The 27,483-nt window shown below is 50.2% G+C and overlaps 1 protein-coding gene across 5 annotated transcripts in view; it reads right to left on the reverse strand.

Moving 5' to 3' along the window:
• Positions 1-5,504: 5,504 nt before the first annotated feature.
• The window catches only part of PKNOX1 (PBX/knotted 1 homeobox 1), a 65,899-nt gene continuing 43,920 nt past the window's right edge, over positions 5,505-27,483 (reverse strand). Inside the window, exons 6-12 of one of the 5 annotated variants that reach the window (XM_053565669.1) lie at positions 25,933-26,029; positions 23,995-24,092; positions 20,250-20,378; positions 14,050-14,126; positions 10,868-11,040; positions 8,704-8,853; positions 5,505-8,289 (exon numbers count right to left, since the gene is read on the reverse strand). In XM_053565669.1, coding sequence (XP_053421644.1) covers positions 8,096-8,289; positions 8,704-8,853; positions 10,868-11,040; positions 14,050-14,126; positions 20,250-20,378; positions 23,995-24,092; positions 25,933-26,029 — 918 coding nt within the window. In that variant the 3' untranslated portion in view covers positions 5,505-8,095. Of the gene's footprint in view, positions 8,290-8,501; positions 8,854-10,867; positions 11,041-14,049; positions 14,127-20,249; positions 20,379-23,994; positions 24,093-25,932; positions 26,033-27,483 lie in introns of those variants that run through there. The other 4 variants (XM_053565670.1, XM_053565668.1, XM_053565672.1 and 1 more) reach the window with 4 other exon arrangements.

The following is a 27,483-nucleotide window of genomic DNA, read 5'->3' on the forward strand; positions in this document are numbered from 1 at the left end:
AGGACGTGGGCAACCCTGGGGGCGGGGTGGGGGTGGGACGGGAATCTGGCTGGCAGGTGGAGAGCAGCCTGCCACACCTACTGGGGGTGGCTGAGAGTGGCCGCCACCTCATTCCTGGTGTACCCGCCCTGGTTTCGGGGCCACCTTCAGTGAGGCAGCCGGATGAGCCCCAGAGCTTCCATTTGCTTGCACACCCAAGCAGCCCTGTGGGGCAGGCCTGGGATTAAGGTGATGAGCAAACCCCAGCAAATTTTCATCGGGGTTTCTCTGCCAATGAGAGAGCTTAGCAAGAAGTAGTAATCATGTGGTATTTGAGAAGGAAGCACGTGCTAGCAAGGAGAAGAAACGGGCAGGAGGAGGGTAAGCAAGATGTAGGCTACCCATACGACGAACTGTTATTCAGCCTTTAAACAGAAGAACATCCTGTCACATGCTACAACGTGAACTTTGAGGACATTATGCCAAGTGACAAAAGGACATTCAATAAAAAATTGGGAGAGACAGGCTCGGCGCCCATAGCACCTTGGTTATGGTGCCAGCCACATACACCGGGGCTGGCAGGTTCAAACCTGCCTGAGCCAGCTAAACAACAATGACAACTGCAACAAAAAATAGCCGGGCGTTGTGGCTGGCACCTGTAGTCCCAGCTACTTGGGAGGCTGAGGCAAGAGAATCCCTTAAGCCCAAGAGTTTGAGGTTGTTCTGAGCTGTGATGCCATGGCATTCTACCAAGGGTGACATAATGAGACCCTGACTCAAAAAAATAAAAATAGGGTGGTGCCTGTGGCTCAAAGGAGTAGGGCGCCAGCCCCATATACAGGAGGTGGCAGGTTCAAACCTGGCCCTGGCCAAACACTGCAAAATAAAATAAAATTGAGAGAGACAGAACAAAGGAAAAATCCACTGCCTAGAAATAAAGCTGTCAACAGAACCAGATTCAGAAACACCCCAGGCTGCTTTTGTAACTCCTGCCACCACAGACAGGGGTGCACTTGTCACCTCTGTGTAGGTCCTTGCACACCCGCTGAGCCCAGGACCCGGAGCAGGTGGTCTGCTCTGGGAAATGGACTTACATTGCAAAAACCATGTTTCAGTGAGTGTTAAACCCAGATGCCACAGGTGTCCCAGGAGATTAAAATGCAGCTGAAAAGTTCCCTGTCCCCTAGTAATGCTGTAGCTGTGGTATCTGTGTGTGGCTCGTGGTTTGTGGAGGTGGCAGGGGCCCGTATAAATGTGCCAGATCTGGGGCTGCCATGTGCCACTGAGCAGTGCAGAGCACCTTCAGCCCCCCAGCTCCCTTCCAGGGGAGGCGTGGCCTGTGCAGGTGACCCCTTGATCTCTGGCGCTGTATTTCCACTGGGCCCTTTCTGTGTTCAGATGAACACTACATCATGTCATAGCTGCCCCTGACATTTAGGTTTCAGCCTGGGAGCTGCAGCGCCCCGAGCATGTCCACACAATGAAATCACCTAATGACTTGGAATGACGAGTTTCTCAGGATGTCATTAGGTGCTGCACTGAGTTCCACCAAGCACTGTTAGATGTGCTCCCAGCTAGCAAACCTGCACAGCATGTGACAGATGACATGGGTGTCACTGTGGTTCTAGTCGGCACTCCCTGGCTGCAGCAAGGCCAGTGCTGCTTCACACACCTTCAGCCCTCTGTTTTCTCCATTCAGTGAACTAACCATATCCTCTGTCAGTCTGTTACTGACTCCCAGTCCTTAACCGGTTGATTTGCAGAAGTTGCCCTTAGTCCTAAATCTTGACTCTGTAACAGCTTTATATGTGAAAAAAGAAAGGGGAAAGTGTCTTTCTCTGATGACCACCTGTTGACAGCCCATGGTGTACTTTGCTGCACAGAAAAACTTAATTTTGATTTGGCCACATCCACCCATGTTTTGTCCTAGGGTTTAGGCATTTGGGGTCTTGAAAGAACGCCTTCCTCCCCTAGTAACAAAGCACCTCATGGCCACACCCTCTGAACCCTCTTCCCTAGGACCCCCGCTCGTGTCTAGCCCCCAGCAGCCCCCTGCTCCTGGCTCCCCCCATGCCGGCCTCACGTTGCCTCCTCTCCTCCGTGGTGGTGTCATCTTAGGTCTACACTGACAGACAGAAAGCACAACCTGTGAACAGTCCCACAACTCACTTCTCAAGTGGATCCTGAGCTAAGATTATTACTGTCAGAAAACCTGGCCAGACTCAGGCCTGTAATCCCAGCACTCTGGGAGGCTGAGGCGGGTGGATCATCTGAGCTCAGAAGTTTGAGACCAGCCTGAACAAGACAACCCTGTCTCTAATAAAATAGAAAAACTAGCTGGGTGTTGTGGCAGCACCTGTAGTCCCAGCTAGCTCCTCGGGAGGCTGAGGCAGAAAGATCACTTGAGCCTGGGAGTCTGAGATTGCTGTGAGCTGTGACACCACAGTAGTCTACCCAGGGCGACACAGTGAGATTCTGTCTAAAACAAAAAGAAACACTAGCTGGTTGCAAACTAATACAACCTATTTGGGAGTATGGAGAATCCTCAAAGAATTCAAAATAGACCTTCCATTTGATCCCACAGTCCCATTGCTAGGCATCTACCCAGAAGAAAAAAAAATCATTTTATCTTTAAGACGTATGTGCTGGATTATTTATCGCAGCTCAATTTACAATGGCCAAGATGTGGAAACAACCTAAATGCCCATCAACCCAGAAATGGATTAATAAACTGTGGTATATGTATACCATGGAAAACTATTCAGCCATGAAAAAGATAGACATTTTACATCTATTGTATTAACCTGGATGGAGCTGAAGAATACTCTTTTTAGGAAAGTATCACAAGAATGCAGAGCAAGTATCCAAGGTACTCAATGGTAACATGAATCCAATAGATGAACTAATACACACCCACATGAGAGAAAAACTCAATTTAATTCAAGCTGGGGGGAGAGGGATGGGTGTGCTCCCACCTAATGGGCACAATGTAAGGGTATAGGGCACACGTCCTAGGTGCAGGACACAACTACAACAGGGACTTTATCTAACACAAACAGAAACATTGTAGGCTAATCATTTGTGCCCTCATATTAATCTGAAATTAAAAAACAAAATTAGCTGGGTGTGATAGCACGGGACTGTCGTCCCAGCTACTCAGGAGGCTGAGACTGGAGTATCACTGGAGACCAGGAGTTTGAGGCTGCTGGGAGCTGGGCTGAGGCCACTGCACTTTGGGGTCTTAAGTGAGATAGAGCAGACACAGATTCTATGTCTCAAAAAAAATAAAATAAAAAAGAAGAAAACAATATAAACCAAAATATTTAAAATATATGTGATTTTTCTATAAGCCATTTTATAAAAATATCTAAGCAACCAAAGCCACCATAATCATCAAAATATTCCTTTTTAAACATGCTGGAATAAAAGAATTTCTGACTTTATTAAGCCATTATTGGTTTTTACAGGGACGAAGTCTTAGATGCATTCAATTAATAACAAAAAGAACAAAAATATCTGGTCAATATCTTCAAATTATCATTTTTATATAAAATACTCACAAATGTCCAATAACAACACTGACTAAACTTTTATAGATGACCAAAGTTAGACCTGGAGGGGCTCTGGTGAGGAACTGTCCTGCAGCCACCTCTGCAGAGGCCAGCCCCGGGCCAAATGATGGAGACAGGGGTTTGGGGGAAGCAGCCCCTGGGCCCAGGAGCCACCTGCGGGGCCATCACTCACTGTTTTCAATTATGTGGGCTGATATGCTGCAGCTCACAATCTTGCAAATTTTAGTTAAAACACAATTTTGTTCTTCTAAGGGTGTTTTCTTGCAAAAAAAAAAAAAAGTAGTATGGAGATCTGAGGTCTTAGTGAAGGTAAAAAGATCTAATTGTGCATGGGCAAAAATAATTTGTACTAAGAATTTCTCCTGGCTCAGTGCCCGTAGCACAGTGGTTATGGCGCCAGCTGGAGGGTTCGAGCCTGGCCTGGGCCAGCTAAACAACGGTGACAACTGCAACAAAAAATAGCCAGGTGCTGTGGTGGGCACCTGTAGTCCCAGCTAGTTGGGGGGCTGAGGTAAAAGAATCGCTTAAGCCCAAGAGTTTAAGGTTGCTGTTAACTGTGATGCCACAGCATTCTACTGAGGGCATTGTAGTGAGACTCTGTCTCAAAAAAAAAAAAGAATTTCTCATTGGGGGGCGCTGTAGCTCAGTGGTTAGAGCACTTGCCACATGCTCCAGGGCTGGTGGTTTTGAGCCCAGCCGGGGCCTGCTAACCAAACAAACAAAAAAATAGCCGGGCTTTGTGGAAGGCGCCTGTAGTCTCAGCTTCTAGGGAGGCTGAGGCAAGAGAATCACTTGAGCCCAAGAGTTTGAGGTTGCTGTGAGCTGTGACACCATGGCACTCTACCCAGGGCAACATGGTGAGACTGTCTCAAGAAAAAAAGAATTTCTCCTTAAAGTATATAGAATGGCTTGTGAGGTAAGCACAGTATAGTATACATTATCTATGACATTTGCATAAATCAATAAAGTGTGAAACACTAAGTATTTAATCCAAATTAGTTCCTATTTTAAGGATTTCCTCATCTTTCCTAGACCAGCGGTTCTCAACCAGTGGGTCGAGACCACAGAAACTGTATTTAAGGGCCGTGGCATTAGGAACATTGCAGACTACTGCTCTAGATAGAATCTTGTTATACACATGATTTTACAGCTAGAATAAACCTTGTAAGTCAAATCCTTCCTTTCCACAAATGAAACCCTTGAAGCCGGGAGAGGACAGGTGCACTTTTTAAAAGTACTTGCATGTGCTGACATTAGCATCTGAGCTGGAACAGTTGCTGGGAAACCCAGCGTGCAAAGGGAGAAAGCCCTTCAATACAGCCTCACACTCTCTTAAATGCAACCAGCAACTGCCCTGCCATGAGATTTTATAATACTGTATAAATAAGCTATGAGAGGTAACTTGTTACCCTACTGATGAATCATTTTCTTCTTATTACTGTCAGATTTATGAGAACTACAATAAAAAAAAGAAACCTACCCCCCTATCAATGATAAAATGAAGTAAGCCATTTAAGAAAAGATTCCTGAAAATGTCCATGATCTAACTGTTCCAGTACAGTGTGATCTTTCCTCATTTTTTTTTTTTTGAGACAGAGTCTCAAGTCGTTGCCCTGGGTAGAGTGCCATGGTGTCATAGCTCATGACAACCTCAAACTTGGGCTCAAGTGATCCTCTTGCTTCAATTTTTCTATTTTTAGTAGAGACAGAGTCTTACTTTTGCTCAGGCTGGTCGCGAACTCCCGAACTCCTGAGCTCAAGCAATCCACCTGCCTCGGCCTCCCAGAGTGTTGGGATTATAGGCGTGAGCCACCGCGCCGGCCCCTTCTTCATTTCTCATACGTGCAGGGAGGACCCTACAGAGCACCACAAAACATGGAAACAATCTGCATGTTTTACATAAAGTGGAAAAGCCGCTTTTGGTTACATGAGCTTTATAAAATAAAACATCCATAAAGCATGTTTCTGTTTTTAATTTTTTTGATTTGATAAATCAATTGCTTCACAAAAATCCTTTTTAAAGACAACAATCCAAGAAAACATATTGTTACAGTATTCACATTTTAAAGATTGTCAGTTTCGAAGACCAAACATAACTAGAACCAAGGAAGCTTGTGGAGTTACTTCTGTCACTAACTGCCAGAGCCAGCCACTCTGGTGAGCACCTGTGGGTGCGCTGCCGCCAAGTCAACAAAGTGCTCTGTCGCCTCCTCACATCAGGGGGAAACGGACCGTTCAACAGGTCACACGGAAAGGACGCCTGGAACCCTCTGCTGGGAGGTCTTCTCTGCATACTTGGCATTCCCCTTATTTCACCACCTGAAGAAGCACAGCACACCACGCGTGACCCCTTTGGAGCTTGCTGAGCACACAATGACACGCTCAGTTTCGGTCTCAAAACCCACTCAGAATGACCCCTCCAAGGGAAGACCCACCAAGAACAGAGTGGGGCTAGACTCTGGTCATCTGAAATGGAATCTGACAGCGGACCCACTTTATAGTTTCTCCACTGTGCAAAGGCTGGAAAACAGGGCCTGGAAGGGACAGACTAACATGCCGGGCGGCCGTCTCCTTAACGGAACCAGCGCCATGCAAAAGTTACCTAAAAGCATCTTAGTCATTCATGGAGAACGTAAAGGAAACTCAGGCTGTGTCGGTAGTGACTTCCCTTTAAACCTCTGCCCTACTTCTCTAAATTTAGTTACGTAAGAATTTAGAGCTTAAGAAATGGGTTTCAGCTGAAGAGAATCACGGGTGCCATTTAGCATGGATGTTCAACTCTCTGGCCGGAGCACCCCCTACCAGCTAAGTCTCCAGATAGAGTCGTGCCTGTCACCTGGGATGGAATCAGTGGCAGCTCTCAGGAGCAATCTGAGAGCCCAACTCTTGGGAGCCCAACTCTTGGGAGCCCAACTCTCAGGAGCCCAACTCTTGGGCTCAAGTAAGCTTCCCACCTTCAGCCTACCCCGTAGCTGGGAGCTGGGACCACACAGTCAGCCACCGTGCCCGGCTTGGTAGCATGCACAGATACACCGTCTACGGCTCCAGCAAACATGATTTCTGGCAGGAAGAAACAGAGACCAATCCACAAGTCCACATTCTGTGAATGTTCCCACTAATCTTCTGCATGAAAGAACAGGAAGCCAAAGAGACAGAGCGTGTGAGGGAAGGAAGGAAGAAGGGGTGGGCTTCCACGTGGCTCATTTTGAGTAGTCCCTCAAAGCTGGAACTTAAGTAAAAATAACCTTTCAGACTTGTGTAGACCTGACCTAAAATATTAAAAACTGTTTATAAATAAGGAATGCAATGGCTACTTAAAAATGTTATTCTTTCCCCAAAAGAGATGATAATCAAGTTTTTCTTTTAGTTATAGCTCCTGAAATATTTTTTAAGTAATTTCTTGCTGACTTCAAGTTATCTAGGAAATATTCTCCTATGATCAATTAATATATTTTTGGGGAAAAATCAGTTACAGAAAAGAATCTGCACTAGCTCAAAATGTCCCTCAATGTAAGCCTGGTTTACACCCGACCGAGACTGTTAAGTCTCAAGAACTGATGCCTTCTGACTGTCCTTTACAAACAGACGGAGCTGTGCCGCCTGCAGCCCACCCAAGCTGATAGAAAGGGGTCTGTGTGAGACAAAGTGGCCAGTTTTCTCTGAGAAAAAGCCCCACTCCTACTAAACAAATCAAAGTAAATCAAAACCAAAGACGACAAAACCCAGCCTACTCTCAATTCATCTTGTTACCGGAAAACAGAAGTCCTAAATCATTCCAAGTCTTGTGCCAAAAGACAGAAGTCCAAAAATTATTCCCAATCTCAGGTCATCAGTGAGAAGGGAAGGCTCTGGAAATTCTGAAACGATGTGTGGAAAAACAATTGACACCAGAGGCCCCCTGTGAATGTGTGTGAACCAACTAGGTGGGACGCCTGCCACGGTGCCGTCCTCAGTTTATTTTTAATTCATTGCTACGCCTTTGTGGGTATCTGCTAACTACGGGACAAAGTCAGGAAGTTTGCTACTTACCCTAGCTCTGAGCCAATAGGGTAGAGCACATTTTATATTAGTCTGTAGTAAACATTCTATGCATAACATATTCCAAATAAAAAATCCTAAAATAAGACACAGTGGCCCTGGTGAAGCAGCCGTGAGGCTGCAGTCAAGTCTCGGTGGTCTGGCACACGCACGGCGAGGGCTCTCCTCTGCTGCCTTCCGGCTACCGTCCACCCCACTTACCCGAAGTCCTACTTAGCAAACACCTTCCATACATGTTTACATCAGTCTGAGCATTCTATATAAAGAAAAACTTGAAAATACCAACATTTCATTAATAGCTTTTTGTTTTATAGTAGTAAATGTAAATTACTACCTGAGGGAGCAGAAGACCGCAGGATGGGAGCTAACTTTGGGCAGGTTCCTTAAATTTGGTAAATTCAGAACATTGCAAATTGAAATAGCAAGCATGTATTGTTTCTTCTCTAGAAATTTTATCCTCAATATAGTCATAATCCAATTCATAATGAATTTATAAAAATAGCTTTTTATCCAATAATTCCAGCAAGGTAAAAATAGGAGTTTCTTTTTATATATAGCAAATGAAACAGGCTCACTGAATATGAGAGAACGTAACTTGTCAAACCGCCACCCACTCGCTGGAGTCCCACGCGGGCCGCGCTGGGAGTCGCCACCCCACACTGGCAGAGGCAGGTGCAGGAGCTTCTTTCAAACCTGTGGGCTGTGCACATAAACCAGCCCGCTGAGATCTGCTGTAAACCACAGAACTAAATTAAAACTGCATAATTTTTTAGAAAATGGCAGCACTATTCCTTAACCTAACCAGGGACAAGGGGAGGGGTGTGTCTCTCGTCACATTTCTAGAGTTAAACCTTCAAAGAATTTCTTAAAAAACCCACACACGCAGACACACGCACACCTGAAAGAAGTTGCTGCACTGGCAAGACGCACCGTAAGCTTACTATGAAGTACAAAAGTGCACTCTCCTATGTCTACATATAAAACATAGTAGAAGTAAAACTGCAAAACGTCTGCTGTGCAAACTATAAAAAGTCGGTGGCTGCTCCTCTGTCCTACTGCAGGGAGTCACTATTCTCCAGGACGAGCCCGCTGATGTGGGGGGAAGCCAGCGCACCCCCGTCATCCTCCGTGCTGTCCACAGACTCGTCCTCACTCTGCCCCGCCATCATGACCTGCTGTACCGCCAGGGTGGCCCCGTCCGAGGACAGAGACTGGAGGCTGTCCACGTTCATGTTCACAGGTGTGGTGATGGTTACAACAGCTCCTATAGCAGGACACAAGTTTGTCATGATTTAAATTAGTACTTACAGAGAAAAATACTTTATTATTCAATTAGGTACTGTTTACTCGTCTGAGCTAAAGTGAAAACTCCTATATGTTTATGGAATAGTAGTTATAGAATGGAAAAGGATTTAAGAAAGTGTTTCTGGGGCGGCGCCTGTGGCTTAGTCAGTAAGGCGCCGGCCCCATATACCGAGGGTGGTGGGTTCAAACCCAGCCCTGGCCAAACTGCAACAAAAAAATAGCCGGGTGTTGTGGTGGGCACCTGTAGTCCCAGCTACTTGGGAGGCTGAGGCAAGAGAATCGCTTAAGCCCAGGAATTGGAGGTTGCTGTGAGCTGTGTGAGGCCACAGCACTCTACTGAGGGCCATAAAGTGAGACTCTGTCTCTACAAAAAAAAAAAAGAAAGTGTTTCTGGCTGAGCTCAGCGGTTCACACCTGTAATGCGAGCACTCTGGGAGGCCGAGGTGGGTGGATTGCCTGAGCTCATAGGTTTGAGACCACCCTGGGCAATAGCAAGACCCCCCCCCACCATCTCTAAAAAAATAATAGCTGGGCATTGTGGCAGGCGCCTGTAGTCCCAGCTACTTGTGAGGCTAAGGCAAGAGAATCACTTGAGCCCAAGAATTGGAGGTTGGTATGAGCTATGACATCACGGCCCTCTACCAAGGAAGACAAAGTGAGACTCTGTCTCAAAAAAAAAAAAAAAAGAGTGTTTCTGAATCAGCCTCAGACCATGCTTAGCTAATAAGGTCTTGGCCTGAGAACAGCCTCAGTGGAGATCAGGACTCTCAGGAACACAGATTCCAGAGCCAGGTGCAGTGGCTCACACCTGTAATCCCAGCACTGTGGGAGGCTGAGGTAGGTTCCAGACCAGCCTGAGCAAGAGTAAGACCCCATCTCTAAAAATAGCCAGGTGTTGTGGCGGGCATCTGTAGTCCCAGCTACTGGGGAGGCTGAGAAGAAGATGGCTTGAGCCCAGGAGTTTGAGGTTGCTGTGAGCTATGATGCCACCCACAACACTCTACAAGGGTGATAAAGTGAAACTATGCCTCAAAAAACAAAACAAAACAAAACACAGATTTGCAGGGCAAAAGTATTGCAAGGAGAACAGAAGAAACCAAGAACATAGGAAAAAGCTGTACAAAAGGAATATAAATGAAGAAACAAAAAGGAGAAAAAATCTTCTAACAGGCCAACCTGGTGCACAGCCTAACCACAGAGGATGAAACAGCCCCGCGTGCCCAAAGCATGGCCAAATCACAGACATTGAACATGGGATGCTGTGGCTCATTGATGCACGGTACAGTGGGCCCACACATGCTGACTTCAGTCATTTGAAAAAATCTGCTGTTATTTTGACTGCAGATGAGAGCAAGTGGAGACGGTATCATGTGCTAACACTGGGGCAAGTTTAAGAGACACATTCACTCATAGGCTGTCACGTCACGCATGCACCGAGCATGTACAGGAAACCGGGAACAGTGATCAGAGAAGATTAGAAGCCAGGAGAGAGAGGAAGGAAAACCTTTCCAACTAGTTCTTGGATTAACAGAGAAAAAAAATATAAATTATTTAAATATGAATATAAATTCTTTAAATATGAACATGAGACTACTACTCATCAAAACCTAAATGATGGGGTGGGCATGGTGGTTTACACCCGTAACCCAGCACTCTGGGAGGCTGAGGCGGGTGGATTGCCTGAGCTCACTGGTTCAAAATCAGCCTGAGCCAGCCTGTCTTGGATACGGAGTGCTGGCTGCAGACCCACGGTGTGTGTTATGGCTTCTCTGCTGCAGCTGCTCCCACCAGAGCCTCTTTAAGTCTCACCCAGAATGAAGCTGTGTCATGTTTTTGATGCAGAGGGAGAACTGGGTGGATTTTGGTTCACAGCGTTTTCTGGAGCCCACAGCTAACAGTGCCAGATCCAGGCCTCCCGTTCACAGATTCCACCCACCATCTGCACGTCTGACCGTGGGGCCGGCCGCCCATACCTTCCGTCATGGCGAGTTCGCTGGGCGGCGGCTGTGTGACCCCAGATGCAATAGAGTCAGGCCAAAACCTCTGAACTGGCCTGTTCTGAGCAGTTTTTTTCTTTGTCTTGGGGGTCTCTGAACAACTGGAATCCAACATGGGCTGGAGAATCCGTCTTCTAGCGTTGATGAACCTGAGGGCCAACAAGGGGAAGCTCCCGTCAAAATGGCCGTGAAGCCTCACGCAGGACAGACACTTCTTACAGACACGCTGGGAAGAAGGATGCGCATTCTCTGCTGCAATCAATACGTAAGAGGAATCAGACAGCTATTCTCAATTATCTTAATTATTGTCTCAAAGTTCAGAAAAATAGGCCCTGCTATTTTAAAAATCACTCCTTTAAGGAGCAACGCCTCCATGGCACCTTTTTTTTTTTTTTTTTTACCTCAACTGATGTAGTCCACGTTTGTGAATTAGACATTCATCACAACACTGGTGGTTTGAATTTGACATTATATTTTCTCTAAGTGAGAAAAATATTACACAGCAACACTTTATGATTACTGTGGTCACATTATGCCTGAGACTGCCTGGCAGTCTGCGCCTGTCTGAACACCAGCAGCGAGGCCCACCTCGGGGTATGACTGCTTGCCTGAGCCATCAGGAAACATGACTGCCCACTCTGGTCTTGGTTTCCAGACTATTCTACACGATGAGCTGGCTCTCAGATGCCCCAGTCCTAAGTTGGTCAGTATTCCCCCACACATGGAGCAAAGTGCCTGCGTAGGGCAGTGAGGAAATCCCTAACAGACTTGAGCTGCTCTGTGAGACTCCGCACTCCCACCTGTGAGATGACCCCACAGAGGAGGCCAGCAGAAATCACAGTCTGGCAAAGCGGGCTAGACGTGGTTTCATGTCCAACGAATACGGCAGCAGTCTCGGAAAACATTACAAGACTGTTTGGTCAATCTCCATCCCTCTGAGCGCCCCAAGCTGTTGCCTGTAAATGTGAGAAAGTGGGGGGAGGGGTGCTGGTGCAAGGAGGAGACACAAATCTCCAAATTAAATCTCCCTCTTGAGGTCAGTGCATGTCACAGCCTGGCCTCCACGCTGCTGTCCTACACCACTCTGTGGGGTCACCTTGCTGCCACGTGAACAGCGATGAAAATGTTCATCAAATCAGAACCTGCCCAGATCCCCCATATCCCTAAGCTAATACAGAAACAGCCCCACCAAGCTGAGGGACCCAGCTCTGTCTTCTTTCTCCATAGTGACTGGTGAGGACAGCCCCTTGCCAGACTCCCTGGCTTCTGTGGACAGCCCTGTGGCCCTGTTCTTGTGTCATGGAAATAAAAGCATTGCTTTTAGACTCAGATTCTACTCCAGTTTGTCACTTTTCTTTTAATGCCCCCACCTGCAAAATAACAGAACTAGAACTGAACCAGCTCTCAGGTTGCTTAATTTTAAAATTACAAGATTAGAAAACATCTAAGATTACATGAGGACATATTCTAATAATAACAAAGTAGAGTCACTTGCTGGTCCCTGCAGTACAAGAATGACCAGGGCAGTGGACAAGGGACTGGAAGACATTGGAGCTGCCTCAGGGGCTGGGGAGGCGCCAGCCTGATGTCCAGTGCTGCTGCTAGGCAGGACGCAAGCTAAGGATGGGCATGTTCAACCTCACTACTCCAAGCTGTAATTGTTATAAATGTAAAAGGAAACAGTACAAGATGTCAAACGTAAAAGTAGCTACAAATATTAAAATATTTTAGAAATCTGGAATTTAAGAAAGTAATGTTATTAAATTGTTATTAATTTTAAAAGCTGAAAGTTGATATTAAACCTGGTGGGGACACCTGCATGGGGACACCAAAACGGGCTTAGGCTACCACAAACATCACAGCCACTATATACCTGAACCTTTAAATTTCTGACACTATTAAAAAAATCTAACAGGAAATAACTCAAATAGTAGGGTCTTTACTGCCACCAAATCTGCAAGATATTAAGAGCATTTAATGTGAGACCAGACACACCCCTACATATGTACCTACGTGGATAGGAAGATCTTATTGTTTCTATTGGAAATTCAACAAGTTAACATTTTAGCCTAGTTAAAAAGATACTGTTTATGAGGGGCAGAATGTGTGCTTTCTTTTCTTTTATGCATGCCAATTTTATTAAGCTGAATTGCTTCCTACATCTGAACATCTCAATAAAAATGTGATAACTGACCCATGACCACAGTGGAGCCCACACTGAGCCCAGCACCACTTAGCCGCATGTGGTAGCCAGCTGTCTTAAGGGAAGCACATGGCAGTGTCCACGTATCCCTGGGTGTGTGACGGCAGAACTGGAAGCAGCACAACTGGAGGAGGAGGCTTTACTTAGCAAACCCAAGCGTCCTCCTGGGCATCTCTGCCCCAGCAGTCCTCCTGATGCTCCTGTCACCATTGCGCCAACAAAGAGAGGGACTTACTTCCCGAGCTCAAGTTGGAAAAGTGACACAGGTTTCAAAAGCAGGAGAGCAGCTGACAGTCCCACCAGAGGTCAGGACTCCTCGCCTGATCACCCACCACCCAGGGCTTGCCCTCTGACATGGTGCAGTTCAGGACAGACATGGGGCTCAAGGGTGGTGAAAGCACAAAGCACATGTCCAGTGAGGCGGGCAGGAGGGAGGCGGAAGTCCTTAGCAGGCAGTCATCACTAAAACTTGGGCTCAAAGTCAGCGCTGGCTTGTTCTTAAGAACCCTGCCTCAGGGCCCAGTGCTCCCACAACAGATCAGTACCTGTTAGAAGAACTGTCTTTTTTTTTTGAGACTGAGTCTCATTGTGTCACCCTCGGTAGAGTGCCGTGGCGTCACAGCTCACAGCAACCTCAAACTCTTGGGCTTAAGCGATTCTCTTGCCTCAGCCTCCAAAATAGCTGGGACTACAGGTGCCCACCACACACCCAGCTATGTTTTTGTTACAGTTGTCATTGTTGTTTAGCTGGCCTGGGCTGGGTTCAAACCCGCCAGCCTCGGTGCATGTGGCTGCCACCGTAAACACTGCTACGGGCACTGAGCCAGAACTCATATTTTCCACAAAGTCTCACCACGTGTCTGCATGAGGGCCCCAGGGCCCCCACACCCGCCTTCTCCCCCAATCCTCCCATTTCCAGCCAGCAGGCCCAGGCTCAGGGAGCCAAGCACCTTACCAGTTGTTGACCTGGAGCAGTGTCAGATTTGTCTGAGCAGCAATCTGTTTCTTCTCATCCTCAGTAGGGTAGGGGTGCTGAAAATAAAAAGGGGCGTTACCATCACCTGTCACTGTTTACAAAGGCAGTCAGGATCAAGCAGTCACTGCTGAGACCCTGTGACATCAGCAGGTCTCTAGCCAACCCCACTGGCTGTCCCATACCACAGGATGAAGTGTCTCCTAGCCACAAAGAATGTCCTAATGCCGCAGTAGTTGGGCAGTGCACAGACCAAGGTGTGACTTATTGGCCACGTCTAAGGTTCCGGGATGGCGAGAGCTTCTCTGGGCCGGGCACTGCCCTGAGCACTCGGTACCATCTATAGATTCTGTATCAGCCCCACTGAGGCTTAACGCAGGAACCACATACCACGTGCAGGTAGAGCAGGAACATAGGCGAGCTTGCCCCGAGCAGCACCCAGCACCTTCCTCGACCTGGCGCATTCCACGGCAGCTCACTGAGTCCTCACAAGGACCTTATAGGGTGGCAACTGTCATGGGCTTCACTACAGAAGAGGAGGCTGAGGCATGGAGTGCTCACACACTTTCCCCAGCCATGGGCGGCACAGTGGGTGGAGGCAGGAACTGGCCAGGGTGCTGGGGGGACACGTTTCTGCCATTGGTGCCTGGGATCAACTGGGCTCAACTCTGCCAGGCTAACCTGCACTATCAGGAGAGAACTGAAGCCAGGGCTGGAGATGGGACTGTCGGTTGTGTTACCCTTCTTTTGTGTATGATTAAAACATTTCACTTAAAAAAAAAATAGAGAGTCCAACCAGAATTATTATTATTCATTTTTTGAGACACTCTCACTATGTCACTCTCGGTAGAGTGCCGTGGTGTCACAGCTCACAGCAACCTCAAACTCTTAGGCTTATGCAATTCTCTTGCCTCAGCCTCCCAAGTAGCTGAGACTATAGGCGCCTGCTACAATGCCTGGCTATTTTTTGTTGTTGTTATTTTTGTCATGGTTGTTTAGCAGGCCCTGGCCAGGTTCAAACATACTAGCCCTGGTGCATGTGGCCGACACCCTAACCATTGAGTTACAGGCGACTCGCCAGAATTGTAAATAGTAAAATTCACAGAAGTACCAAAAGAAAATGACTTCTACCCACAGCAATGAACCATTTCTCCAAGACTGATTATTGTCTACATATGGAAGACAAGGAGACATCGACTCTTAACTGAAAACACAAGAAATCCCTTATTTTGGAGCAGCCAGAGCCCAGGAGAGTGAATGGCACCAACAAAGCCAGGAGGTGGGCGCTCCCTTCAGTTCTGATCTGAAAGGAACACTCAGAGTGGTTGGAGACAGAACCATCTGTCGGCCCCAGGTAAATGGCAGCTGCCCCTGCCTGTCTCCTCAGACCAATCAGTGTGATCCAACTGGAGTCCACAGACGAGTGTGTGGCTCTGAGCTCAGAGTGAGGGAAGTATAAATCTTATTCTCACCCTGTAAAAAGCTCATAAAACAGAAATAGGGCAAGAAACAAGAGCACAGAAGAAAAACTAAATGGTAACAAACGCTGTCTTAATGTGTCCGGAAAACTACATGTGGACAGTACCAAGAGAAATGGGGCCACGAAGAAAGTGACATTTTAACTGAACCTTATGAGAGGTTTATTAAATTTGTCTTACTCTGTCGCTCTGGGCAGAGTGCCATGGTATCACAGCTTACAGCAACCTCTAACTCCTGGGCTTAAGTGATCCTTTAACCTCAGCCTCCCACGCAGCTGAGAGTATAGGTGCCCACCACTTCACTCAGCTAGTTTTTCTATTTTTGGTAAAGATGGGGTCTTGCTTTACTCAGGCTGGTCTTGAAATCCTCAGCATAGGCCAACTGCCCCCTCGGCCCCCAAGAACACTGAGATCACAGGTGTGAGCCACCACGCCCGGAACCCCAGAACGCTGGGATCACAGGTGTGAGCCACCACGCCCGGAACCCCAGAATGCTGGGATCACAGGTGTGAGCCACCACGCCCGGCCCCCTGGAACACTGGGATCATAGGTGTGAACCACCACGCCCGGCCCCCCAGAACGCTGGGATCACAGGTGTGAGCCACCACGCCTGGCCCCCTAGAACACTGGGATCATAGGTGTGAGCCACCACGCCCGGCCCCCCAGAACACTGGGATCACAGGTGTGAGCCACCACGCCTGGACCCCCAGAACGCTGGGATCACAGGCATGAGCCACCACACCCGGCCCCCCACAGCACTGGGATCACAGGCGTGAGCCACCACGCCTGGCCCCCCAGAATGCTGGGATCACAGGTGTGAGCTACCACCACGCCCGGCCCCACAGAACGCTGGGATCACAGGCGTGAGCCACCACACCCGGCCCCCCCACAGCCCTGGGATCACAGGTGTGAGCCACCATGCCCGGCCCCCCAGAACGCTGGGATCACAGGCATGAGCCACCACGCCCAGCCCCCTAGAGCACTAGGATCACAGGCGTGAACCACCACACCCGGCCCCAAAGAATGCTGGGATCACAGGCATGAGCCACCACACCCGGCCCCCTAGAGCACTGGGATCACAGGCCTGAGCCACCACACCCGGCCCCCCACAGCACTGGGATCACAGGCATGAGCCACCACGCCCGGCCCCCTAGAGCACTGGGATCACAGGCGTGAACCACCACACCCGGTCCCACAGAACTCTGGGATCACAGGCATGAGCCACCACACCCGGCCCCCCACAGCACTGAGATCACAGGTGTGAGCCACCATGCCCGGCCCCCTAGAGCACTGGGATCATAGGTGTGAGCCACCACGCCCGGCCCCCCACAGCGCTGGGATCACAGGTGTGAGCCACCACGCCCGCCCCCCTAGCACACTAAGATCACAGGTGTGAGCCACCACGCCCGCCCCCCTAGCACGCTGAGATCACAGGTGTGAGCCACCACACCCGGCCCCCCAGAACGCTGGGATCACAGGCATGAGCCACCACACCAGGCCCCCCAGAACGCTGGGATCACAGGCGTGAGCCACCACGCCTGGCCCCCCACAGCACTGGGATCACAGGCATGAGCCACCACGCCCGGCCCCCCACAGCACTGGGATCACAGGCATGAGCCACCACGCCTGGCCCCCCACAGCACTGGGATCACAGGCATGAGCCACCACGCCCGGCCTCCCAGAACGCTGGGATCACAGGCATGAGCCACCACACCCGGCCCCCCAGAACGCTGGGATCACAGGCATGAGCCACCACACCAGGCCCCCCAGAACGCTGGGATCACAGGCGTGAGCCACCAAGCCTGGCCCCCCACAGCACTGGGATCACAGGCATGAGCCACCACGCCTGGCCCCCCACAGCACTGGGATCACAGGCATGAGCCACAACGCCCGGCCCCCCACAGCACTGGGATCACAGGCATGAGCCACCACGCCTGGCCCCCCACAGCACTGGGATCACAGGCATGAGCCACCACGCCCGGCCTCCCAGAACGCTGGGATCACAGGCATGAGCCACCACACCCGGCCCCCCAGAACGCTGGGATCACAGGCGTGAGCCACCACACCAGGCCCCCCAGAACACTGGGATCACAGGCGTGAGCCACCACGCCTGGCCCCCCACAGCACTGGGATCACAGGCATGAGCCACCACGCCCGGCCCCCCACAGCACTGGGATCACAGGCATGAGCCACCACGCCCGGCTCCCCACAGCACTGGGATCACAGGCATGAGCCACCACGCCCGGCCCCCCACAGCACTGGGATCACAGGCATGAGCCACCACGCCCGGCCCCCCACAGCACTGGGATCACAGGCATGAGCCACCACGCCCGGCCCCCCACAGCACTGGGATCACAGGCATGAGCCACCACGCCCGGCCCCCACAGCACTGGGATCACAGGCATGAGCCACCACGCCCGGCCCCCCACAGCACTGGGATCACAGGCATGAGCCACCACGCCCGGCCCCCCACAGCACTGGGATCACAGGCATGAGCCACCACGCCCGGCCCCCCAGAACGCTGGGATCACAGGCGTGAGCCACCACACCAGGCCCCCCAGAACGCTGGGATCACAGGCGTGAGCCACCACACCAGGCCCCCCAGAACGCTGGGATCACAGGCGTGAGCCACCACACCCGGCCCCCCAGAACGCTGGGATCACAGGCGTGAGCCACCACACCAGGCCCCCCAGAACGCTGGGATCACAGGCGTGAGCCACCACACCAGGCCCCCCAGAACGCTGGGATCACAGGCATGAGCCACCACACCAGGCCCCCCACAGCACTGGGATCACAGGCATGAGCCACCACACCAGGCCCCCCAGAGCACTGGGATCACAGGCGTGAGCCACCACGCCTGGCCCCCCACAGCACTGGGATCACAGGCATGAGCCACCACGCCCGGCCTCCCAGAACGCTGGGATCACAGGCGTGAGCCACCACACCCGGCCTCCCAGAACGCTGGGATCACAGGCGTGAGTCACCACACCAGGCCCCCCAGAACGCTGGGATCACAGGCGTGAGTCACCACACCAGGCCCCCCAGAACGCTGGGATCACAGGCGTGAGTCACCACACCAGGCCCCCCAGAACGCTGGGATCACAGGCGTGAGCCACCACACCAGGCCCCCCAGAACGCTGGGATCACAGGCGTGAGCCACCACACCAGGCCCCCCAGAACGCTGGGATCACAGGCGTGAGCCACCACACCAGGCCCCCCAGAACGCTGGGATCACAGGCGTGAGCCACCACACCAGGCCCCCCAGAACGCTGGGATCACAGGCGTGAGCCACCACACCAGGCCCCCCAGAACGCTGGGATCACAGGCGTGAGCCACCACACCCGGCCCCCCAGAACGCTGGGATCACAGGCGTGAGCCACCACACCAGGCCCCCAGAACGCTGGGATCACAGGTGTGAGCCACCACACCAGGCCCCCCAGAACGCTGGGATCACAGGCGTGAGCCACTGCACTAGGCCACTTGTTGCTCTTCTTGACATGTCTTGCTCACTACCTTGCACTCCTAGAAACAGCACATAGAGACCGTGACACCAGAGCAGAGCCTGTGCTCATAAGAGCCCACCCTGGGCTCCCTGTAGGCCTTCTAAGGCCCAGATAGGGGGTTTCCTTCCCATCCAGGGCTGCTCAGGACATCACCTGCCACTTTCAAGCCTATGAGCCAATCGCTTCCCTGGACCTCTGGCCTCCACCAAGGAGCCTCGTGTAGTCAGAGGAAAGGGGGACACTCAACCACAGGTGAGCTAAACTCCAGAGGGCCATAAGACAGTGAGATGGCACTGGGCTCGCCGTGCCAAGGACAAATGCAGGTGCCAGCCCCAAGCAGCAGGCAGCCGGGAGAGGTGACTGCAGGAAGGACAGGCTGAATGAGGCCACAGACATCCCTGCCTACAGCAACAGCACATGGTGCAGATGGGAAGGCAGGTGGACGTGAACACAGGCCCTGGGAAGACAAGAGTCAGCAGTGATGCTGTGAGGGAGAGGGTAGAGCTTGGTTGTAGCCAGGAGGAGGGGCCCAACTGAGGTAGCAAGTGCCCTGCAGTGCCCAGAGGGAGTGGACGCTGGCCAGAGAGCCTAGGAAGACTGAGGTGGGGAGGGCTCACGAGCCTGCAGGCCGGGTCCCGCCCAACCCCAAATGGGCTCGCCCTCCTCCTGGGAGCCCACTTTGCCACCATAGCCTGTGTGCACACCCCTCACCCTGGCTGTTAGTGGGGTAAGCATGCCTATCACTCGGCATGACACGGTCATTGCCACCCCCTGACCCAGGGCAGCTTTCAGACGGACCTCCACCAGTCTAACTTGGCAAAGTGCCCCTCACTGTGCTTCCTGTGATGTCTGGGGACAAGGAGAACCTGCCAAGGAGGCCCAGGCAGGACAGAGGCAGCGCACAGCCTGGACAAGCTGGGGCCACCTGCTGGGCCACTCGATCCACAGTAAACACACCCACCTGCTGTCCCCTGGTGGTAACGCTCACCTCCACGTCTGTGTCCCCGTAGTGTCCCTTGCACCGTACGCCCCTCACTGCATTCAGGTTTTTGAAGCAAAGACCCTCCCTCTGCTTCATGCTCCAGTCACAGACATGCAACATAATACCGGTGCTAAGTCAAGCCCAAGTCCATTCTCCAAGATGGGTAAGCCAGAAGGAAAGCCTCTCGGGGCTGCTGAGGGCATGGCCCCGCGTCCTTACCCCTATGTGCTGGAAGAGCCAGGACCGCATCACGTTTGTGGCATGCTTCGGGAGAACGCCCCTTTTATTCTTAGATGAGCCGTCATCTTGATGCAAGATGCTCAGATCTTGATTTAGCTGTAACTGAAGCTTTTAGACAATTGAAAGATCATGTCAGAAAAGATAGAAGACATACCCAAGCAGCTTACCACTCACATAGAGAAAATGACCAAGGTCCTACAGAGAAATGACTATTTACAGTGAAGGCACACACACTGCACTCTGCACAGACTGATCTTTTGGGGACACAGCTCTGTCTGCATTGTAACTCTAAACTAGTGGCAGTCTGCATGGGCCCCTCACCTGGACAAGCTGATGGGAAGGGCGCTAAGAAGGCCGCTGAGCCCCGAGCCAGGCTCTCTGCAGGCCAGGGATGCCCACGTCCTCTCACCCAGCACCTGTTCCCACCTATGCCCCCTGTCGTGAGGTGAGAACATCAATTTCCTTGCCTAAAAGAGAACTCAAGCAACCAGTGACAACACCCAGGGTCACTAGGAAGCAGCACAGCAAGAGCAGGATGCTCCAGAGGGGCAGAGGGGACAGAAACACGCTGTGCAGGAGGCCATGGAGAGTCAGAGCAGTGGTGTGTTGCTGGCAGAACAGGGACCGAAGACCCCATTCTTGGCAAAGGAAAGCTAACAAGTAAGCTTAGTGAGTCAGAACAGAAAGTCAGCTAGTTAACATTTAAGCTAGCCATTGCTAGCAAGCTTCTTGCCTTTTCTGAAATTCTAGCCTGTTGGGGATACAGCTTACAAACACCTGCTGGGTCTGTGAGCAACTCTGAGGAGAGTAATGGCCATAGAAGAGATCATGGCAAGTCCTAGTAAAAGATACATCTTCTAGGGTGTTTCCTGCCCATTAAATATGCAAAGCAGATACCCATGGTGAAGATTTGCATTTGCCTGGGGCAGAGATCAAGGGAGTAGCTGGAGCTCCGAGATATGGGCAGAAGAGCTTATATCCCTTATTGCAGAGGAAGATCTTCTGTGGTGGTGATGGGAGGAAAATGCCTTCCTCCCACCGATCCCTCAGAGGAGATTAACACTGGTGGCATTGTACTCCACAGAGAACTAGCAGAGCTTAACACTTTCCTAAAAATCTCTGTGATCTCAAACAGGAGGCTCTCCAAATCCAAGGCTCAGATATCAGATTTTGAAGACTACCTTTAAGATTAATTATAATGACAATAGAAGCTGATCCCGATCAATCCAAGAAACTGCTGACGTCTTTGTTCCCTCCCTCATCTTACCATCTGGGCAAATAGATTTCAATAAAATCAGAGTGGAGCAAACACTCTGGGCCATTGCTGAAATCCCACCATAGGCAATGGACTCCTGAGCTCCCACTTTTAATTCTACTCGATGTCTCTTGTCTTTCTTTTTCTTTTTTTCGTAGAGACAGTTTCACTTTATCACCCTCGGTAGAGTGCCATGGCGTCACACAGCTCACAGCAACCTCCAATTCCTGGGCTTAGGCGATTCTCCTGCCTCAGCCTCCTGAGTAGCTGGGACTACAGGTGCCCACCACAACGCCCGGTTATTTTTTTGTTGCAGTTTGGCCACCCTTGGTATATGGGGCCGGTGCCCTGCTCACTGAGCCACTTTACAATTGCTCCTAAATTTTACATTTCTTCAGTCAATTGCTGCCAATTTCCACAGGCTCAGCAGGCGCTGCTCTCGGGGCAGGACCCTGACAGGGTGCCAGCTGCCACCCTTTCCTGAGACACCATAGCAGGCACCCAAGATACTGACCCTCCCTACAGGCACTGAGGAAAAGATAAATCACATCCTTTCAGTTCTACTTAACAAGAAAAGGACCCATCTAGCATTCCTTTGGAAAGTGTCTTTTTTTTTTTTTTTTTTCCTTTGGAGAGACAGAGTCTCACTTTATTGCCCTTGGTAGAGTGCTGTGGAGTCAGCTCACAGCAACCTCCAACTCCTGGAGCTTAGGTGATTCTCCTGCCTCAGCCTCCCGAGTAGCTGGGACTACAGGCATCTGCCACAACGCCCGGCTATTTTTTTGTTGCAGTTTGGCCAGGGCTGGGTTTGAACCCGCCACCCTCGGTATATGGGGCGGGCAACCCTCTCCACTGAGCCACAGGCGCCGCCCAGTGTTCTTATAAGAAGACAGGTTGCTCCCGGCCCGGTGTGCTCTCCACACGGCATCTCTCCCCACTATGTGCAGAGATGGCACCATCACTGCTCCCTGCACAGACCCAAGAAGGGAGCAAAGTTGCCCCTGAGGCCACCGCACAGACAGGTCAGGCCTGGTCATACACATGAACCTGACTAGTAAGTGAGCATTTAACTCTGCAGGTCAGCAGCAGGGCACCATCTTCATAAACATGGTTTAAAGGATTTGGAAGTTTATTTTGGAGAAATTTTTACTTTACTTTATGCTACCTTACCTTTACTTCCTCTGGATTTGTATGTTTTTGGATATATTCGTCAAAAACCTGAAAACCAACATCTAAAGAGACAGCAGAAAGGGATTGCATCTTATGACCTTAAAAGATGAGGGTAAGGTCATAAATCTTAAAACTCAGGTCACTACTAAGGGAGTAATTATTTTGTGAATGTGTTTGTTCAAGGGCTGGGAGCAAATTGTGTTAAGAAATGCCTATAGCGGGCGGCACCTGTGGCTCAGTGAGTAGGGCGCCGGCCCCACATGCCGAGGGTGGCGGGTTCGGACCCAGCCCTGGCCAAACTGCAACAGAAAAATAGCCGGGTGTTGTGGCGGGCACCTGTAGTCCCAGCTGCTCGGGAGGCTGAGGCAAGAGAATCGCGTAAGCCCAAGAGTTAGAGGTTGCTGTGAGCCGTGTGACGCGACGGCACTCTACCTGAGGGCGGTACGGTGAGACTCTGTCTCTACAAAAAAAAAAAAAAAAAAGAAATGCCTATAGCTCAGTTTGTGTATACAGGAAAAATAATAAAAAATTAACTTTTTAAACAAGTTCCAAACATCAGGGCCAAACTTTAGTTTGTTTGCTGTACTTGTCTCAACTGAATATATGAGGATAACCTTAATAAAATTTGACATGTGTTTCGGCATCAACTTTTCTGGTTTAAGGTTAAGGCAAACATGGCTTATTTCCCCGGCCCCACCCAGGCCCCCTGGTATTTGCTATTATTCTCAGTAAAACACCAACATCCCCATGGCTGGTGACTTAAAAAAAGTTAACAATAAGGATGTAGATTGTGCAGGTCAAAGGCCAAAGCTGACATAAAGACCAAACCAACATCTTAAAATAAGCAGCAGCAACACACAGTGGGCTGACCCTTGCAGAGAGGCCTGGCAGCTTGTATGGCTCAGGCCAGGCCATAGGACATCGTCCCACTGGAGATATGGGCCAACCTTGCTGGTCTAGAGCCAGCCTGGTGCTGTGCTACTCCCTGGGGGCCCTGGGAGTGTGAGCCCACAGGACCTCCAGTTCCTGACGGCCAGCTCACACCCCAATGCTGACGATGGTGACACTGGTTGCTCCTAGGGGGAGGGTCATGAGTTACTTTTTCCCTGCTTCTTCAGAACTTTCTCAACCGTGATGTCCTCCTGAGAAAGATGCATAGTGTAAAGGATGAGCATGTTCAGAATTACACATCACACAAGCACAGCCCTCAGGCAGAGGCTGCTCCAGTCTGCTCTGCCCGTGTCCCCGCCGTGGGCAGCACTCGCCCCAAAGCCCTCTTCCATCAGCTGGCACACACACCTGCGAGTTCTGGATCCTAATTGTCCCAGGTGATAGCGCCTGTGTGACCACCTGGCCTTGAGGAGTGACAACCGTGACGGGCTGATACACTGTGCCACCTTGAAAGGGAGAGGGAAAAATAAGCTACTGTTAAGTCTTTTTCTTTTTTTTTTTTGAGACAGAGCCTCAAGCTGGCACCCTGGGTAGAGTGCAGTGGCATCACAGCTCACAGCAACCTCCAACTCCTGGGCTCAAGTGATTCTCCTGCCTCAGCATCCCAAGTAGCTGGGACTACAGGTGCCCACCTCCATGCCTGGCTATTTTTTGGTTGTAGCTGTCATTGTTGTTTGGCAGGCTCGGGCTGGATTTGAACCTGCCAGCTCAGGTGTATGTGGCTGGCGCCTTGGCCGTTTGAGCCACAGGCACTGAGCCTACTTTTAAGCCATAATGATCCCAAACCATTCTTGTTTATGTACTTACAGAAGGTCATAAAATCTCTAGCTGGATGAATTTTTTATTTTTATTTATTTTTCATTTTTTTATTTTTTTTGGCCGGGGCTGGGTTTGAACCCACCACCTCCAGCCTATGGGACTGGCGCCCTACTCCTTGAGCCACAGGCGCCACCCAGCTGGATGAATTTTTATTCATTTCAAAGATCAACAATACTTTGCCAGCTGATTTGTAACTGTAAATGACCAAAACAAGTTCCTTTTCTACCTTTTCTTGCAACAAACACATATTTAAAATTTGGCCAAAGGTACAGAATAGCAGACATGTGCGTCCAGCCTGTGGTTTAGGATCAAAGGCACTCCCTTTCCCTGGGAGGCTCTTTGGGGTACATTTCTCTCCCACCCTGCACACCCCACCCTATTCTCAGTGCGCTCCTCTCACACCAGGAACCCTGCAGCCTGTCCCCGTCCTGTGCCAGTTCCTGCTCCACGAGTAACATGGAGACAAAGGCTGCACTTTTATTTCATTGTCATCAATAATAAAACTTAAGGCTTCAGGATGCTGCTAGAAGCACATTTAAAAACTATGAAAATGATAATTGATTTTTGCTATATATTTTCAGCTCTCACATAAAACCTTTTTTCTTGTCTCACCCTCGGTACAGTGCCGTGGCATCACAGCTCACAGTAACCTCAAACCCTTGGGCTTAAGCGATTCTCTTGCCTCAACCCCTGCCAAGTAGCTGGGACTACAGGCGCTCACCACAACACCCGGCTATTTTGTGTTGCAGCTGTCATTGTTGTTTACCAGTCCTGGGCCGGGTTCAAACCTGCCAGCCCTGGTGTATGTGGCCGGCACACAAACCACTAAGCCAGAGGCATTGAGCCTATAAAAACTTTTTTTCTTTCCAATGTATTTGCAGTAGAGAAAAATGATTTACATAAAATCTTTGTTATTGAGAATTAACAAGAAATGAGCAGAGAGAAATGACACTGCTCTATCATGAATTGACACTAATTAAAAATTACATCCATGGGCGGCGCCTGTGGCTCAGCGGGTAGGACGCCGGTCCCATATGCCGGAGGTGGCGGGTTCAAACCCAGCCCCGGCCAAAAAAAAAAAAAAAAAATTACATCCATGGCTCAGCACCCACAGCACAGTGGTTACAGCGCCAGCTACATACACCGAGGGTGGCAGGTTTGAACCTGGACCCGGCCAGCTAAGCAACAATGACAACTGCAACAAGAACAACAAAAATAGCCGGGCGTTGTGGCAGGTGCCTGTGGTCCCAGCTGCTAGGGAGGCTGAGGCAAGAGAATCGCTTAGGCACAAGAGTTTGAGGTTGCTGTGAGCTATGACGCCACAGCACTCTATGGAAGGTGACGTAATGGTACTCTGTCTCAAAAAAACAAACAAACAAAAAAAAAAACTTACATCCATACACTCATCTAACATACAGGACTTCCTTCCACAAACGCTCATGGACAGTGTCCACCCCATCATCGCACCTGCCACGGTCGCCATGGCCACGTTCCCCTGTTGCAGCGCAGACGCCGGCACCACAATTCCTTGAGAGCTGATGGTGCCTGTGATGGCACTTGGAATCTGCTGCAAGTCAGAACACACATTATGAAGGTATGATAGGAAGCAGAAAAGTCACGTTTAAAACTTCAGAGTAAGTGGCATAATGATATCATTAGTAAGGAAAAGAGATGCTTGGAGCAAAGAGCACCCCGGGCGACCCAGCTTTCAGAAAGCTCACGTGGCAAACGTGGGCGCCGACAGACGCAAGAGCAGCTGTGCACTAAACACAAGGCCAAATGCTGGTTTGCACAGTGGCTTCTCAAACAGTCCTTCACCTCCCACCACAGTCCAGTCACCATGAAGCCCTGGAGACCCTGCTTTCTGTGACTCACCCTGTGGGAGCCCTCACTTCGTGTAGAGCACCTGGGACTGGGCTGCCTGCAGCAAGCATGTTTGTCAGCTCCACCCGTCCAAGTCATCCATTTGGGCTACTTTATCCATTTGCTGTGACCCCTGGGTTTGTAACTGGGTGGGTGGGGGCATCTAGCACAAGGCCTGGCACACAGCATGCTCCCTGATATCTGAGCATTTAAACAGCAAAGTGGATATCACCCAAAGTCTGTGGGCAACCACTGACTTCAGTATAATGCCTACAGTCAGTCACATTAATTTGGTCATAATAAAAATTAAACCACCAGAATCAATAATTGAAGCACTAGGGCTGGGCATGGTGGCTCACGCCTCTAATCCTAGTACTCTGGGAAGCCCAGATGGGAGGATCACTTGCCCTCAGGAGTTCAAGACAAGTCTGAGCAAGAGGGAGACCCTATCTCTACTAAAAAATAGAAAAAAGAACTTGACATTCTTTTTTTTTTTGTAGAGACAGAGTCTCACTGTACCGCCCTCGGGTAGAGTGCCGTGGCGTCACACAGCTCACAGCAACCTCTAACTCTTGGGCTTATGCGATTCTCTTGCCTCAGCCTCCTGAGCAGCTGGGACTACAGGCGCCCGCCACAATGCCCGGCTATTTTTTTGTTGCAGCAGTATAGGAGTTTGAAGTTGCCGGGAGCTATGATGACACCACTGTACCCTAGCCAGAGTGAAAGCAAGACCCTGTCTCAAAAAAAATAAATAAATAAAAATAATAAAAAGTATTAATCTAAGGTCTAACCTTAAGATCCTAGTAAAAGAAGAACAAACACAAATGGGCCAGACGTGGTGGTTCACACTTAAAATCCCAGCACTCTGGGAGGCCAAGGCAGGAAGATCCCTTGAACTCAAGAGTTTAAGATCAGCCTGAGCAAAAGCAAGACCCCATCTGTACTAACAATAGAAAAATTAGCTGAGCACTGTAGCAGGGGCCTGTAGTCCCGGCTACTCAGGAACCTAGAAGTTTGAGGTTGCTGTAAGCTAAGCTGACATGGCATTCTAGCCTAGGTGACAGAGTGAGGCTCTATCTCAAAAAAAAAAAAACAACAAAGGCTCGGCGCCTATAGCTCAGTGGCCAGGGCGCCAGCCACATACACCAGAGCTGG

The sequence above is a fragment of the Nycticebus coucang genome, chromosome 16, assembly GCF_027406575.1.
Source record: "Nycticebus coucang isolate mNycCou1 chromosome 16, mNycCou1.pri, whole genome shotgun sequence".
NCBI classification, from domain to species: Eukaryota; Metazoa; Chordata; class Mammalia; order Primates; family Lorisidae; genus Nycticebus; species Nycticebus coucang.